Source organism: Carassius auratus, unplaced genomic scaffold, assembly GCF_003368295.1.
Source record: "Carassius auratus strain Wakin unplaced genomic scaffold, ASM336829v1 scaf_tig00216682, whole genome shotgun sequence".
Lineage (NCBI taxonomy): Eukaryota > Metazoa > Chordata > Actinopteri > Cypriniformes > Cyprinidae > Carassius > Carassius auratus.
In genome coordinates this window covers 1-14611 of record NW_020528690.1, presented here as the reverse complement: position 1 = coordinate 14611, position 14611 = coordinate 1, and the positions used below count along the sequence as shown (strand labels likewise).

Here is a 14611-nt window from a genome sequence, read left to right as displayed (position 1 = left end):
TAAGCAGTTTATAAATACAGCTATAAATAGCTTGTTCTTGGTTTATAAGCACATTTATTAAAAAGGAGAGTAAAGGGTCAGTTATCTTCCTATGAAAAATAAAAAAATAAAAATAAACAAACAACAACACAGATTGGTACAGAACTCAGAAATGTTATTGTGGATTTATGATAAACTCAGCCTGTAAATGAATTCATTCTCCTCCAAGAAGACACAAGTAGTTCACACCAAACTGTTTTAACATGAAGCCATATACTGAAGATGTTAAATTTCGAATGGGTTTAGGATACCTTAAATGGTGTGGCCATAGCGATTTATTAAGTGAACATGAAATAATACAATAGTTATTTTACTATATCTTTAAAATTTTTAATTCCAACTCTTCATAATTTTTTATATACGTAGAAATCATCATTTGAAGGAAGCACAGTAAGTTTCATAGCTTTATCATTTTCAAGAGCCAGCATAAAATTAAAACTATCATAACATATAAATCAAGCTTGCAATTCTTAGTACCAATAATGGCCACCAGATGGAGCTATAGGATTACTTTTAAATAATTATTGTAGAAACAAGTATGATTTAAATCATTTATAGAAATCTTTCAAAGAAAAATAATATGTATTTTATGTATTTCCTGATAAAATGACCCTCCCTTAATTAGAATAACAAGCTGAAGTATTGTGAACCGTATATTAAGAATAATTCTTTATAGGCTTTATGGACAGATACGTTTTGAGTGACTCTTGAAGGATCAGCACCACATCATCTTTTACCACTGTTTAAAGAATGTATCTTACAGTACAGGTGCGGATGAATTTTGAATGGCTTGAATGGTTTTGTCGTGATGATTTTTTGAAATAACAGTAAAAAGTAACCAGTAAATGTCTTTTATTTTTTTTAAGTGCAGCTTCTAAACACTTCAAAAAAATGTACACATAGAAGACAAGTCATTCTGAGGAAATATGCATAGTTTCATGACTATACAACACTATATGGATGATAGAAAATTAAAAAACTATCATACATCTGATGTCACTCCGTCTCTCTGTCACTGTGGGTAATGTGTGTGTGTGCGTGTATGTGTGTGTGTGTGTGTATGTGTGTGTGTGTGTTGGTTTTTGTGGTTTACAAGGACTTTTGACCTGAATACGCACCAGCATTACAGGGACATTTGGGTTTATGAGGACAGGGCCCATGTCCTTATAATTCCGACAGTGTAGATGCCTTTCTCTATGTCCCAGAAGCTCCCTCTCAAAGTTTCGCGCCATGTCCTAATATACCACAAAAATCTGAAATTTTACTATACACTGTGTATCCTCTGAGCTCGGGAGTGCGCCCCTGCAGCCCGGCCCCGGTACTGCATCCGCGTCATCGAAAATTTGCATATTTTACACTTGTGTAAGTTTGGAGGCCGCTGATTGGCTAGATCGGCATCGGAAGGCGGGAAAACAAAATGGCGGCGGTGGGCGGGGCTACATTCTGCCGCTAATAGCGCCGTACAAGTAAGTTAATGCAGTTTGGTAATTATTTAAACATTTTTTGTAATAATTTATCGATTGTATTTAATTATATAAATGCATACTGATCGTGCAATTAAACATGTTCCTTAAATATCATCATATAAAGTATGAATGTGACATCAAAGCTGTAATTACTCGGTTTAATATCTGTAAATTAATGTAACGCTATTAATGTAACGTTTCATAGATGGTTATTTAAATATATAATTATTATTATTATTATTATTATTATTATTATAATTATAAATCCCGTGTACACGTGCTTTAATCAGCGAGGCAAGTGTGACTGTTTGTAACTTCCTGTTTGGACCGGACACAATCTGTGCACCTGAAGCGAAGACATCTGTGGTGTGAAGCTGTTGGAAACAACTATTATATGAAAGGTTAGTAATACTGCTGTTAAACCGTTTCTCTGAGAGTTTGTGGCTCAGTTTGGCTTGTTCGTGAGTGTCTTCAGTGCTCTTTAGAAAGCAGCTAGCGCGTGATGCTAATGGCGCTAGCGTGATTACTGTAAGTCTCATCTATAAAGAGTAACATCAGACGAGACTCAGCAGTGCTTGTCAGTTTACATTCTTTTCGTTCACAGTATAACTGTAAAAGTAATAGAACAGTCTAGCCATCATAATAATCTGTTGTCATGGCTACAGTCTGAAGGGGAGGGGCAGTTCTGTTTACTATTATTATTACTGTTCAGCTTGGTTTAATTAATAAACTCAGAGATGTGCTCTTTTCACTTCCCAATATGTACTGTATATAATAGTTAAAGTCACCTTTATTTGTAGTGTGCTTTGTAGAATGCATATTGTGTCAAAGCACTTTTACAAAGATAACCAGTCAAAATAGTATATTCAGCATATGCTCAGAATACATCATATTCCACATATATTCTGTCCAACAGTTCTTATTGTTATTAAAGCTGACACATAGGATGGCTGAAGGTGTGAGGCGAAGGAGAAAGCTGAAGCCCGTGGAGGAGGCCATACAGTTTTCACTTGAACAGAAAGACAAGAATGGACTCGAGGGCAGGTTCATCAGTCATCTTAAAGGTGAGGTAAATTAATTGATTGAAGTTAAAGGTATAGTTCACCCAAAAGTAAAGATTTTGTCATCATATAGTCACCATTAGGTTGTCTCAGTCCTGTATATCTTTTGTTGGGCAAAATAAGACATTACTAACCATTTGATTGTTTGTAAATGATGACAGAATTTTCTTTCTATGCATTTAAAGTGACTCGTGTACTAAATCTGTCTCCGGTTGATGACGTGTGGTTCTCGTGATGGTTTCACCTCTCTGTTGTTGTTTAGGGAGGGGTGTGTTCAGCTGTACTGACTTTGAGAAAGGAGATTTCCTGCTGGAATACAGAGGAGACCTCATCAGCAAAGAAGAATGTGAGCGGAGGCAAAGAATATATCACGATGCACTTAAAGTTTTCATGTTTGAGTTTCGCTACAATGGAAAACTCCTCTGGTATGTACACGTGTTTGATCTACATGTTAACTGGTAATTAATTTACATGATTCAAAATGTGTCAGTGGAAATGTCAATGATTAGAGGTCATATTTTGCTATAATTATCAGTCATGTGTTTTCAAAGCTTGGTGATGAGTGTTAAATGATTGGTGATCACAGAATATGACATCTGCTGGTCCTAAGGTTTCAGTGCTGATATTGTCTGTCTCTTGTTTAGTGTCGATGCAGCCCGAGATGACGGTTCTCTTGGGCGGCTTGTAAACGATGACCATATTAACCCAAACAGCAGGATGAAGACGATTCGTGTGGATGGAAAACCTCACTTATGTTTATTTGCCACAAGGAGCATCTGTCCTGGTGAAGAGATCACATATGATTATGGTGATTCTGAGTGGCCATGGAGATGCACGGTACTGACACCTCTATAGTGTCCATTCTGACTTATTGGATTATAGTAAAGTAAAGGTATTAAACATCAGTTGTAACCTAAGTTAATGTTAGTAACTTTTTATTTTTTACATTACATGCATGTACATTCCAGTATGTCAGGATGTGTGTATGTTTACACCTGTTTCATGAGGACCATCATAAGAACATAGTCTTAACATGGTCTTGATGTCACATTGTGTGTGTTTACACCTGTGTTACGAGGACCCTGTTTTATGAGGACCGTCATAAGAACATAGTCTTGACATGGTCTTGATGTCACATTGTGTGTGTGTTTACACCTGTGTTACGAGGACCCTGTTTTATGAGGACCATCATAAGAACATAGTCTTAACATGGTCTTGATGTCACATTGTGTGTGTGTTTACACCTGTGTTACGAGGACCCTGTTTTATGAGGACCGTCATAAGAACATAGTCTTGTGTGTGTGTGTGTTTACACCTGTGTTACGAGGACCCTGTTTTATGAGGACCGTCATAAGAACATAGTCTTGATGTCACATTGTGTGTGTGTTTACACCTGTGTTACGAGGACCCTGTTTTATGAGGACCGTCATAAGAACATAGTCTTGATGTCACATTGTGTGTGTGTTTACACCTGTGTTACGAGGACCCTGTTTTATGAGGACCGTCATAAGAACATAGTCTTGATGTCACATTGTGTGTGTGTTTACACCTGTGTTACGAGGACCCTGTTTTATGAGGACCGTCATAAGAACATAGTCTTGATGTCACATTGTGTGTGTGTTTACACCTGTGTTACGAGGACCCTGTTTTATGAGGACCATCATAAGAACTTGGTCTTGACTGTACTGAAGAGTCCCAGTCAAGTCAAGACTTTTTTCTAAGAGAGAATGTAATCTGTTCCATTCTTTTAAGGACAAACACAATTATTTCAAGAACTTCTTGGATACCTTTATAGCTGCTGTGCCTTGTTCAGAGTTCTTTAGGTTCTTTAGACACTGATTCTACTCAGTTATCATTTAAAAATATGTGGTGATTAAATAAAACTGACTTTTTACCAACTCCTATTGCAAGATACTTAATCTAAATATAACAATTAGACATTTTCAATATCATATGGCCACAATGGGATGTGAATGATCCATATTTAGCCTAATATTTCACATCCACGCAGCCCAATGTCATGGTGATAACTAGGGTCTTCAAATACCAGGCTTTTGTCAAACAAACGACACACTGAGATTCTTCGGTCAAACATCAAGACCATGTTCTTATGATGGTCCTCATAAAACGGGGTCCTCATAACACGGGTCTAAACACACACACAATGTGACATCAAGACTATGTCAAGACTATGTTCTTATGACGGTCCTCATAAAACAGGGTCCTTGTAACACAGGTGTAAACACACACACACACCACCTGAAATACTGGAATATATATATATATATATATATATATATATATATAAATAAGCATGTAAGGTAATACATACAAAATCATGAACATTAACTTGGGTAACACTTGAAAATTGAAATATTGATCTGAAATATTGTAATCTTACTTTTAATTCACATTGATAAAATATAAGCAAGATTATAAAATTTGTTTTATATCAGTATTTTATGTGCTCATTTATTGTCACAGATGACTAATTTGATGTTCTTTTCTAGACTCTTAGTGTGGTTGAACCGTCCACTCTTGAAGTCAACACACTGTCCCAGTCAGAAGACACAGACGTAGAGAAGGTACTGCAATTGATTGAGTGATTTTATTTTATTGTTATTTTATCGTTTTAATTTATTATTTTATTATATTTTTTGATTTATTTACAGTTGTGTTCAAAATTATTCAACCCCCTTGACTTGCAAGACAATTTGCTGTGGAGGATAACATTTTATGAAATCAATTTAACGAAGGCATCAGTAAAGTATTAGAGAAAGTTTGTTAATACACTTTTGAGTGATTCTGAGAATGGAAAATTGATGAATCATGATAAAATTCGAATTGGCTCTAAACATTCATGTTCAAAATTATTCAACCCCCTTTGTGCAGAATCTTTTATTCTTTAAAATCACCAATAAACGCTGTCTGTAAGTGTTTAGAAGCTTCTGTCACCTCTCTACTACAGTTTGGCCCATTCCACACCTGAAAAAGCTTTCAGATCACTGATAATCTTGGGTTTTCACATTGCCACTGCTTTCTTCAAATTCAACCAGATATTTGAAATGAGAATTAAGCCTGGAGACTGAACAGGTCACTCAAGAACATTCTAGGACTGATCCCTGAACCAAGCAGAAGTAGATTTGGATGTGTACTCTGGGATGACTGTCCTGCAGGGAAGTCCATTGATCATCAGCTTCAGTCTTTCAGGCATCACAATTCTTGTCAAAATGGCCTGACACTTTAAAGAATCCATGATGTCCTTCATACAGTCATGATTTCCACTTCCTTCTACAGTAAAGAAACTCCATAACAGGACTGATCCACCTCCAAGTTTGACGATAGAGATGGTGTTCTTCTGCTTATGAGTTTTGCCTGTTTTGCAGCAGACATACTGCTGATCCATGGGTCCAAAAAGTTCCAGTTTGGTCACATCCCTCCATAAAACATTCCTCATGAGCTCCACAAGTCTACACAAATGAACTTTAGTTAGTTCAAGTCTGCCTTTTGTTCTTCTTGATCAAGAGTGGTATTCATCAAGATGTCTCAACATAAAGGCCATACTTGTCTAGTGTTCTTCTACACACCGCTTTGAAATGGTTTTCCTCCATTTATTGGGTCATCTTGCAAGTCTTTGGCTGTACATTGCAGATTTTTCTCAGTTGCTCTGATTAAACATTTTATGATATTGTGCTTTTTCTTCCACAACCTCAAAGGTTTTCTGGTAAAACACACTTTAAGCTAAGAAATAAGGCTGAGAGCTGTGTCTCTAGGAACTTTCAATGTCTTGGAAATCTTCATATAGCCTTAGCCTTTCTAAAGTAATACAATATTTCTTCAATTTTGCTTTTGTGAGATCTCTTTTGATATTTTAGCTACTTAACTTCAACACATGCATGGGCTAACTGTATGTGTAACGGCTCAAGCTAATTCTGTTTTTAATAGAGTTTCTAAAAGCTTAATTGTGTTTTGAGACTGTTACATTCCCCACCATGCAAATAAGTGATTTAAAAACAGCAATGTTGAATAGGGGTTGAATAACTATGACATAGCAGTATTATTAAAAAAATCTTATAACTCAAATGTATTACATTATATATTGACAATATCACTTTTAATATTCCAGAGAACTGTTATAGATGCAAGTTTTATTATATCCTGGATCTTCAGAAAAGCTTGTATTTGTAAAGTACTGCAGTCTCTAGGTGGTTGAATAATTTTGAACACAACTGTATTTATTTATTTTGCTTTGGTAACTCATTTATAACATAATTATTTTATTTTAATTTAATTTTTTGATTTCATGTTTTCAGCTGAAAGTTGTCAGTGATCAGTCAGAGTTGGACTCCAGTATCTGTGCAGCCTCTGAAGGACTGGAAAAGGTAATTCATTATCAATTTGTACAGTCCCTGAATCCTTTGTCTGCAGTAGAATGTTTATTTATTTTTTATTTCTGTTTCCTTAATTTCAGGTGACTCTGAAGAAGGACCAGTTACTATTGGATGATCAGGACTGTGTTGAGAAGGTAATTAAATGTGCATTGCATATTTTATGAAATGTTAGATTGATGTTGCAAGAAATCATCTCTACATAAGTCTTGCTTTTTTTCATTGTTTTCAGATGTCACCTGTCAAAGAGCATGTGTTGAATGAGGAGCAGAGCTTTTGTGCCCCAGTTGAAGGAGTTAAGGAGGTATTCACATGTTTCGGATGAACTGTTATTTCAGTGCAACAGTGATTGCTCTGAAGTCCATGTCTGCATGAACTGTACACTTTGCTGTTACTAAATGCATGTATTTAGTGACCTGTTTTCACTTTCAGTAATATTAGTCGATGTCTGAATCAGGGGTGTCCAGACTCGGTCCTGGAGGGCCAGTGTCCTGCAGAGTTTACACCGGCCCTCCAGGACCGCTCTAAATGTAGATTTGTAGTAATATATTGACCAGAACCTTTTAAGGTCTGTAACGTAAATGTTTTTAATGATTGTAAGTGATCTTATTAACTAAATGACCACAACTTCCCTGTCATTAAAAATACATTAAATTATTATTGAAAGACAATGCAGCTCGTAATGTAGTATCACATGTATGTTTTAGAATCTTTCTTTGTTGCTTTAATTTAACACTCACTGATGTTTTTTTCTTCACAGGTCTGCAGACATGTTGTGGTCACTTCAGCAATATCAAGCATGGATAAATGTGCTGAATGTGTGGGACCTGTTGCAGCTCTCAAGTGGATTGGCCTGAGATGTAAATGTTAGTATGGTGATTTGTACTCTATACATCATGACATTTCTATTTTTATCATTTTAGTATCACTAATCAACGTTATGAAGTCAGTTCAAAATGGGATAACTGTTGAGTTTGGCAGTAGGAGAGAAGGAGATTTCAGACCATTGCTAATGCACAGATATGTAATACCATTAATAATAATAGGAGTTTTATATTGTTTTCACCTTACTCTACGTTTAGGCATAGAATCTCGTGTTAGCGGTTGAACGTGTCCTGACATGTGACATTTCTTTTATAGTGTGCTCCAGTTTTTGGCATAAGTCCTGCTATCTGAAGTTTCATGAATGGGATGGAAGACGGTCATCGTGTGTAAGAAAATATTTGATTTGATACATTTGTTCCATATTTTTGAGTTATCGGTGCTGTAAATTAATCATAAATATTTTGACAATAGGAAGTAAGTTCAGAGGAAGATGAGCTGTCAGATGAGGATTACATACCTCAGTCAGAGTCAGACCATCAGTCAGACAGTTCAGATGAGTTGACAACAAGACCAGCACGTTACGACCAAGCTAAACTCTTAGATATACAGGAAGCTGCGTCATCTAAGTTTAGTGAACATCTGAGATCAGATGTAACTACCCTGAATGTGTCTAAGGGCAAAGGAAAAGGAGTCCTGAAGGTCATGGAAGCAGCAAGTGTGTATGATGAGTCTGATTTAATGTGTCATGAGGAGCAGTTTACTGATTTTGAGACAGACAGTGAATCAGACTTTCCCAGAAAGCAAGGCTCAGTGGTATGCAGGTTAACAGATGTGCTTATGTCATCACCTCAATCACACAATAGTAAGCTTTTGAATTCAAAAAGCACAGTAACATTGAGAGAAGAGAGGGAACGCAGCATGGCTGGAGGTGATCATTGTGTGCAGTCACCAAAAATCTCCTGTTCAGCAAATAGGAAGAATTATTGTTACATCTGTGGGAAACCTCAGTCCAAGTTAGCGCGCCATTTGAAAACTCATATGGCTGAAGTTGAAGTTGTTCAGGCTTTGTCACTCCCAGTTCACTCAAAAGAACGTAAAGCAATGCTGCAAAAGCTCAGGAACAAGGGCAACTTTCAGCATAACACTGACGTTTTACAGTCTGGAGAGGGGGCTCTTAAAATAAAACGAGCACCAAAAAGAAAGTGTGATTCAAAGCAGTTTTTGCATTGCATGTACTGCAAAGGGTTGTTTGTACGGAGAGATCTGTGGCGTCATTTAAAAAGATGTCCCTCAAAACCAGCAGCTGACAGTGAAGAGCAAGGGAGGAGGAGAGTCTTGGGCCTGGCATCTATGGCAGAGTCTTCATTCAGTCAGCACATATCACAAGGAGTTTGGAAACTCTTAGGTGTGATGAAGCAGGATGACATTTCCGCTGTGGTCAAAAATGACCTGAGTATTCTTCAGCTTGCACAGTCGTTTTTTAACAAACATGGTCATGACCCTACCAAATTTGAGTATATTCGACAAAAACTCCGTGAAGTTGGAAGATTGTTGCTGACTTTGCGTAGACAGTTTTCTGTGTACAGTCTTGAAGAAGCTCTGAAACCTGCCAATTTTCATAGACTTATTCGAGCGGTTCAAATGGTGTCTGGCTATGATGATGAGAGCCACTGCTACCAAAGCCCAAGCCTTGCCCTGAAACTGGGGCATTCGTTGAATAAGATTTGTGAAATCATTCAGTGCCGAGCACTGATGTCTGAAGACAAGGAATTGATCTCATCAACAGAGACCTTCAAAAAGCTCTACTCCTCAAAGTGGTCTGAGATGATCTCACACACTGCTTTGGTGACACTGAATGAGGCCAAATTTAACAAGCCATCAACACTTCCCTTCACCCAGGATGTCCAGTCTCTTCATCAGCTCCTTGAGAAGACTGCAGATACTGCTTTTCATAAACTACAAGAGACTGCATCTCCTCAAAGCTATGCAGAACTGGCCAAAGCAACACTCACCAGAATCATTGTTTTCAACCGCAGACGTGCAGGAGAGGTCTCTAAAATGCCGCTGAAGGCTTTCAATGAAAGGGACGGCACTTCTCTCCATGAAGATGTAGCGGTGGGCCTGAGCAAGTTTGAGCAGAAACTCTGCAGCCATTTCAGTCGAGTTGAGATCAGGGGGAAGAGGGGAAGAAAGGTTGCGGTTCTTCTCTCTCCTGATATGGTCGATGCCCTGATGCTACTGGTCAGCAGGAGAGGTACATGTGGAGTGCTAGACACTAATACTTTCTTGTTTGCTCGGCCAAACTGCCAGAGTTACTACAGAGGCCAGGACTCTCTGAGGGTATATGCAAGGGAATGTGGAGCTCAAAATCCAGAATTTCTCAGATCCACTCATCTTCGCAAGCACGTGGCTACACTCTCTCAAATCCTAAACCTGAAAAACAACGAGTTAGATCAGGTTGCTGATTTCTTAGGGCATGACATCCGTGTCCACCGTGACTATTACAGACTGCCAGAAGCCACTACTCAGCTTGCTAAAATATCAAAGCTACTGTTAGCCATGGAAAAGGGCTGCCTTCCTAATCTTCAAGGCAAATCCCTTGATGACATTGAGATTGAAGGTACGTCCATCCTAGCATGTTTAGCACAGCGGGTCTTTTAAACTCACAGGGAGGTTTAAGAAAAGTAATCTCTGAAATATGTCTTGTGTTCGTTGTCATTAGGAATGGTTTATAAATGGTGTGTGATTGTGTTATTTCACTTCTGAATGCAGATGTTTTTCATGTTCTGAGTTTTATTTTTCATTGAAGATGAGATCATCATGACGGATTCTGATGACAGTGATCCTGAAGAAAGTGAATCTGATGATGAGGCTCTTGCTGGAGCTGCGGGAAACTCCAGTAATGCTGGTATGTGTCAGCTAAGTTTTTTTTATTTTTAAATCATCAAAGTCAAAAATTATATTGGGTAACACTTTATTTTAGGGTCTCTAAACTACAGTGGTTTGAAAGTGTTGGCCCCCTTCCTGATTTCTTATTTTTTTGCATGTTTGTCACACTAATGTTTCAGATTATCAAACAAATTTAAATATTAGTCAAAGGTAACAAATTTAAAAGTAAACACATGCAGTTTTTAAATGAAGGTTTTTATTATTAAGGGAAAACAAGATCCAAAACTACATTGCCCTTTGTTCAGAAGTGCCCCCCCCACACCTGTGAAACTGGTTTATCACACCTGAGTTCAGTTTCTCCAGCCACACCTCTTCACAGTTAAGAAATCTCTTAAATAGGACCTGTCTGATAAAAAGTGAAGTAGACCAAAAGATCCTCAAAAAACTAGACATCATGTCGACATTCAAAAATATGCAGACACAAATGATAAAGAAAGTAATTGAGATCTATCAATCTGGAAAAGGTTATACAGTTTTGGGACTCCAATGAACCACAGTGAGAGCCATTTTTCACAAACTAAAAAAAGTAAAAAGTTTATTTGATTAGTGTTTTTTTACGATACAAATCATTGCAAAGCAACTTCACATAAAATTAAGTTTCTACACTATTTAGTAGTAGCTTATAAGTGGTGACTGTCAGTTTATGTGCATATGACAGGAATCAGACATAATCAACCAGACGATGAAAACTATTAACAGCAATTATAATGTGATTGCATAGTAAGCAGCAATATTTGTTAGTTCTGTATGTTGGTTCAGTGTTAACATCATCTGAGTTCCTCTGAGGGTCAGCATCATCTCTTCTCAGGTGTTCTGGATCCAGACTGGAGCTTGTGTAAATCCTAGTTACCACGGGATGAAGATCCAGCAGAAACAGAGAAACACATTGAGGCATCCTTAGCATAGCTGCTGTTCCAACCAAGTACAATTAATTAGTTTAACCCAAGCTAAATTTGATCAGATACAACTGCAGTCACAAATTATGAGATGCATTATTGCTAATTGAAAAATATGTTTTTAATCTAGATTTAAACAGAGAGAGTGTGTCTGAACCCCGAACATTATCAGGAAGGCTATTCCAGAGTTTGGAGCCAAATGTGAGAAAGCTCTACCTCCTTTAGTGGACTTTGCTATCCTAGGAACGACCAAAAGTCCAGCGTTTTGTGACCTTAGGGAGCGTGATGGGTTGTAGCGTGGTAGAAGGCTAGTTAGGTACACAGGAGCTAAACCATTTAGGGCCTTATAGGTAAGTAATGATAATTTGTAACTGATACGGAACTTAATAGGTAGCCAGTGCAGAGACTGTAAAATTGGGGTAATATGATCATATTTTCTTGACCTCGTAAGGACTCTAGCTGCTGTATATGGTGGTGGTAGTGTCATGGTCTGCTTCTGGACCTGGAAAACTTACTGTGATAAATGGAGAAATCTGCTGTTTACCAAAAAATCCTGAAGGAGAATATCTGGCCATCTGTTGTGACCTCAAGCTCAAGCAAACTTGGGTTCTGCAGCAGGATAATGATCCAAAACACACCAGCAAGTCCACCTCTGAATGGCTGAAGAAAAACAAAATGTAAGAGTGGCCTGGTCAAAGTCCTGACCTGAATCCTATTGAGATGCTGTGGCGTGACTTTAAAAAGTTGTCCATGCTTGAAAACCCTCCAATGTGGCTGAATTACAATTCTGCTTAGATGAGTGGACCAAAATTCATCCACAGCGCTGTAACAGACTTTACATTTAATTGGAAGTTATCGCAAACACTTGATTGCAGTTGTTGCTGCTTAGGGTAGCCAAACTGATTATTAGGTGTAGGGGCAAACATTTTTCACACAGGGTAATGTAGTTTTGGTTTTTGTTTTCCCTTAATAATAAAAACCTTCATTTAAAAACTGCATGTTGTGTTCATTGGTTTTCTTTGACTTATATTTACATTTGTTTGATGATCCGAAACATTAAAGTGTGATAAACATGCAAAAAAATAAGGAACCAACACTTTTTCACACCGCTGTAGTTTCTTATTAGTGTGCGTAGTAGTAGTAGTAGTAGTAGTAGTGGTGGTGGTAGTAGTAGTAAGCACTTATTAATAGCTTATTTTACATGACCTTATTCTACATCCCTAATCCTACCCAATACCTTAATGTAACAACTATCTTACTTCCTTTTAATAAGCAGAAAATTAGGAATTTGAGGGAAAAGTTGTAGTTAATAGTGTTCCCTATTATAAAGTGTTACCTTGTATTATATTAGTCCAGCATTTATAACAGGATATTACTAAAATATATATATATTAATTATTTATTTTTTATTTATTTATTTTTTTAATGACTGATTGTCTGCAGGTGTTCAGAAGATGCCCATTGAGAGCACCACTGAACTTCCTGAAGGTACCAGAGGTTTAAATTGCAATGGCACCATCAATGTTGCAAAGCACATGAGCTCTCGTAGAGTTAGAACTCACTAAAGTATGTATTCTTCTGTACAGAGAGTGAGAGTGAGGCAGAAACTGAAAACCCACGGAGAGGGCAGAAGGTGTCCTGGTCAAATGCTGAAGTTACAGCTGTAATGAAACATTTTAAGGGCCACATAGCTAAAGGAAAACTGGGCCACACTGACTGAATGCCAGCAGTGTAAATCTGCTGAGGATTCCTGTTTTGGTGAGACGCAGTGCACAGAACATAAGGGATTTTGTAAGAAATCGAGGAATTAGCTTAAAAAGGAAAACCCAAAGCAAGTGATGTTACAGTACATTTTGTGTGTTCTTGATGCCATTCATTAACATTAGCACTTTGGCTGTTGTTTTTATTTCCCATAGTGCAATACTGTTATGCCAGCAATTCATACGAAATATCTCCTTGTAGAAATCGAGGTTGACTGTTAGTTTGTCAAAAATTACAAAATTGTGTCAATTTCTCATTGATTTTTGGATGACCTGTCCCTTAAAGAGAATTTAACTTCCAGAATGAAAACTGTCATCATGTACTAACCCCTCCACTTGATCCAGACCTGCATCAGTTTCTTTCTTCTGTTGAACACAAAACAAGATCTGTTAGTATCTGAACAGTTAATGGGCATCATTGACTTTCATAGTATTTTTTTTTTTTTTTCTTCGTACTATAGAAGTTAACGGTGCCCATCAACTGTTCAAGATACTAACAGATCTTGTTTTGTGTTCAACAGAAGAAAGAAACTGATGCAGGCTGGATCAAGTGGAGGGTGAGTACATGATGACAGTTTTCATTCTGGAAGAAAACCATTCCTTTACAGATAAATCTGTTTCTCTACACATCTGCAGCATGTATTGTGTGCTCAGAGAGTTAATCTCATGCACACTGTGTGTTTAGTGAGGTACTTACAACATGAGGATTGCCTTTTGATTTGATTTATAGTTTTTTTTTTTTTTTTTTAGTTGGTGAATTACACTTAATTATTTGATGTTTGTTTTGTGTGGCATTCCTTTTTTTTTTTTTTTAAGATTACCCGTTTAATTAATTGGCGAATTTGACAACATGTTTATTTTTATTTCACAAATTTAAGTCATTATTAAAGTACTTCTAAAACACATTGGTGTCTGTAATGTTGTGTATTGTGTTAAAGATCCTGTACTCTTTAACCACCTCAGTCTTAGTAATGCAGCATAGGGACATGTCTGTGTGTTGTGTATGGGGTCACGTACCTGTAAAACACATTGGTCCCTGTAATACAGAGAATGGACATGTTTTGTGTATTGTAAAACGAGTGTCCTCATAAATCAATCGGACCCTATAAATACCAATTATGTAATGGGCGGGAACATTATAGGAGGGGCGTGACAGTCCTTGTGTACCACCAAAATATCATATTGTCATATTATCAATTCTATTGTGTGTAAAGAAAATCCAAAGTG

The 14611-nt window shown here is 37.3% G+C and overlaps 1 protein-coding gene across 1 annotated transcript; it reads left to right on the top strand.

Moving 5' to 3' along the window:
* The first annotated feature begins 1107 nt into the window (after positions 1–1107).
* On the top strand, positions 1108–13330 carry LOC113098804 (uncharacterized). Its single transcript, XM_026263895.1, has 14 exons — positions 1108–1505; positions 1796–1906; positions 2440–2569; positions 2829–2991; positions 3211–3403; positions 5077–5151; positions 6880–6948; positions 7038–7091; positions 7187–7258; positions 7715–7820; positions 8095–8165; positions 8251–10687; positions 13068–13112; positions 13211–13330. Exons 3-12 carry the CDS (start codon positions 2452–2454, stop codon positions 10438–10440), a joined length of 3111 nt encoding a protein of 1036 aa, XP_026119680.1. The 5' UTR covers positions 1108–1505; positions 1796–1906; positions 2440–2451; the 3' UTR covers positions 10441–10687; positions 13068–13112; positions 13211–13330.
* Positions 13331–14611: the final 1281 nt, after the last annotated feature.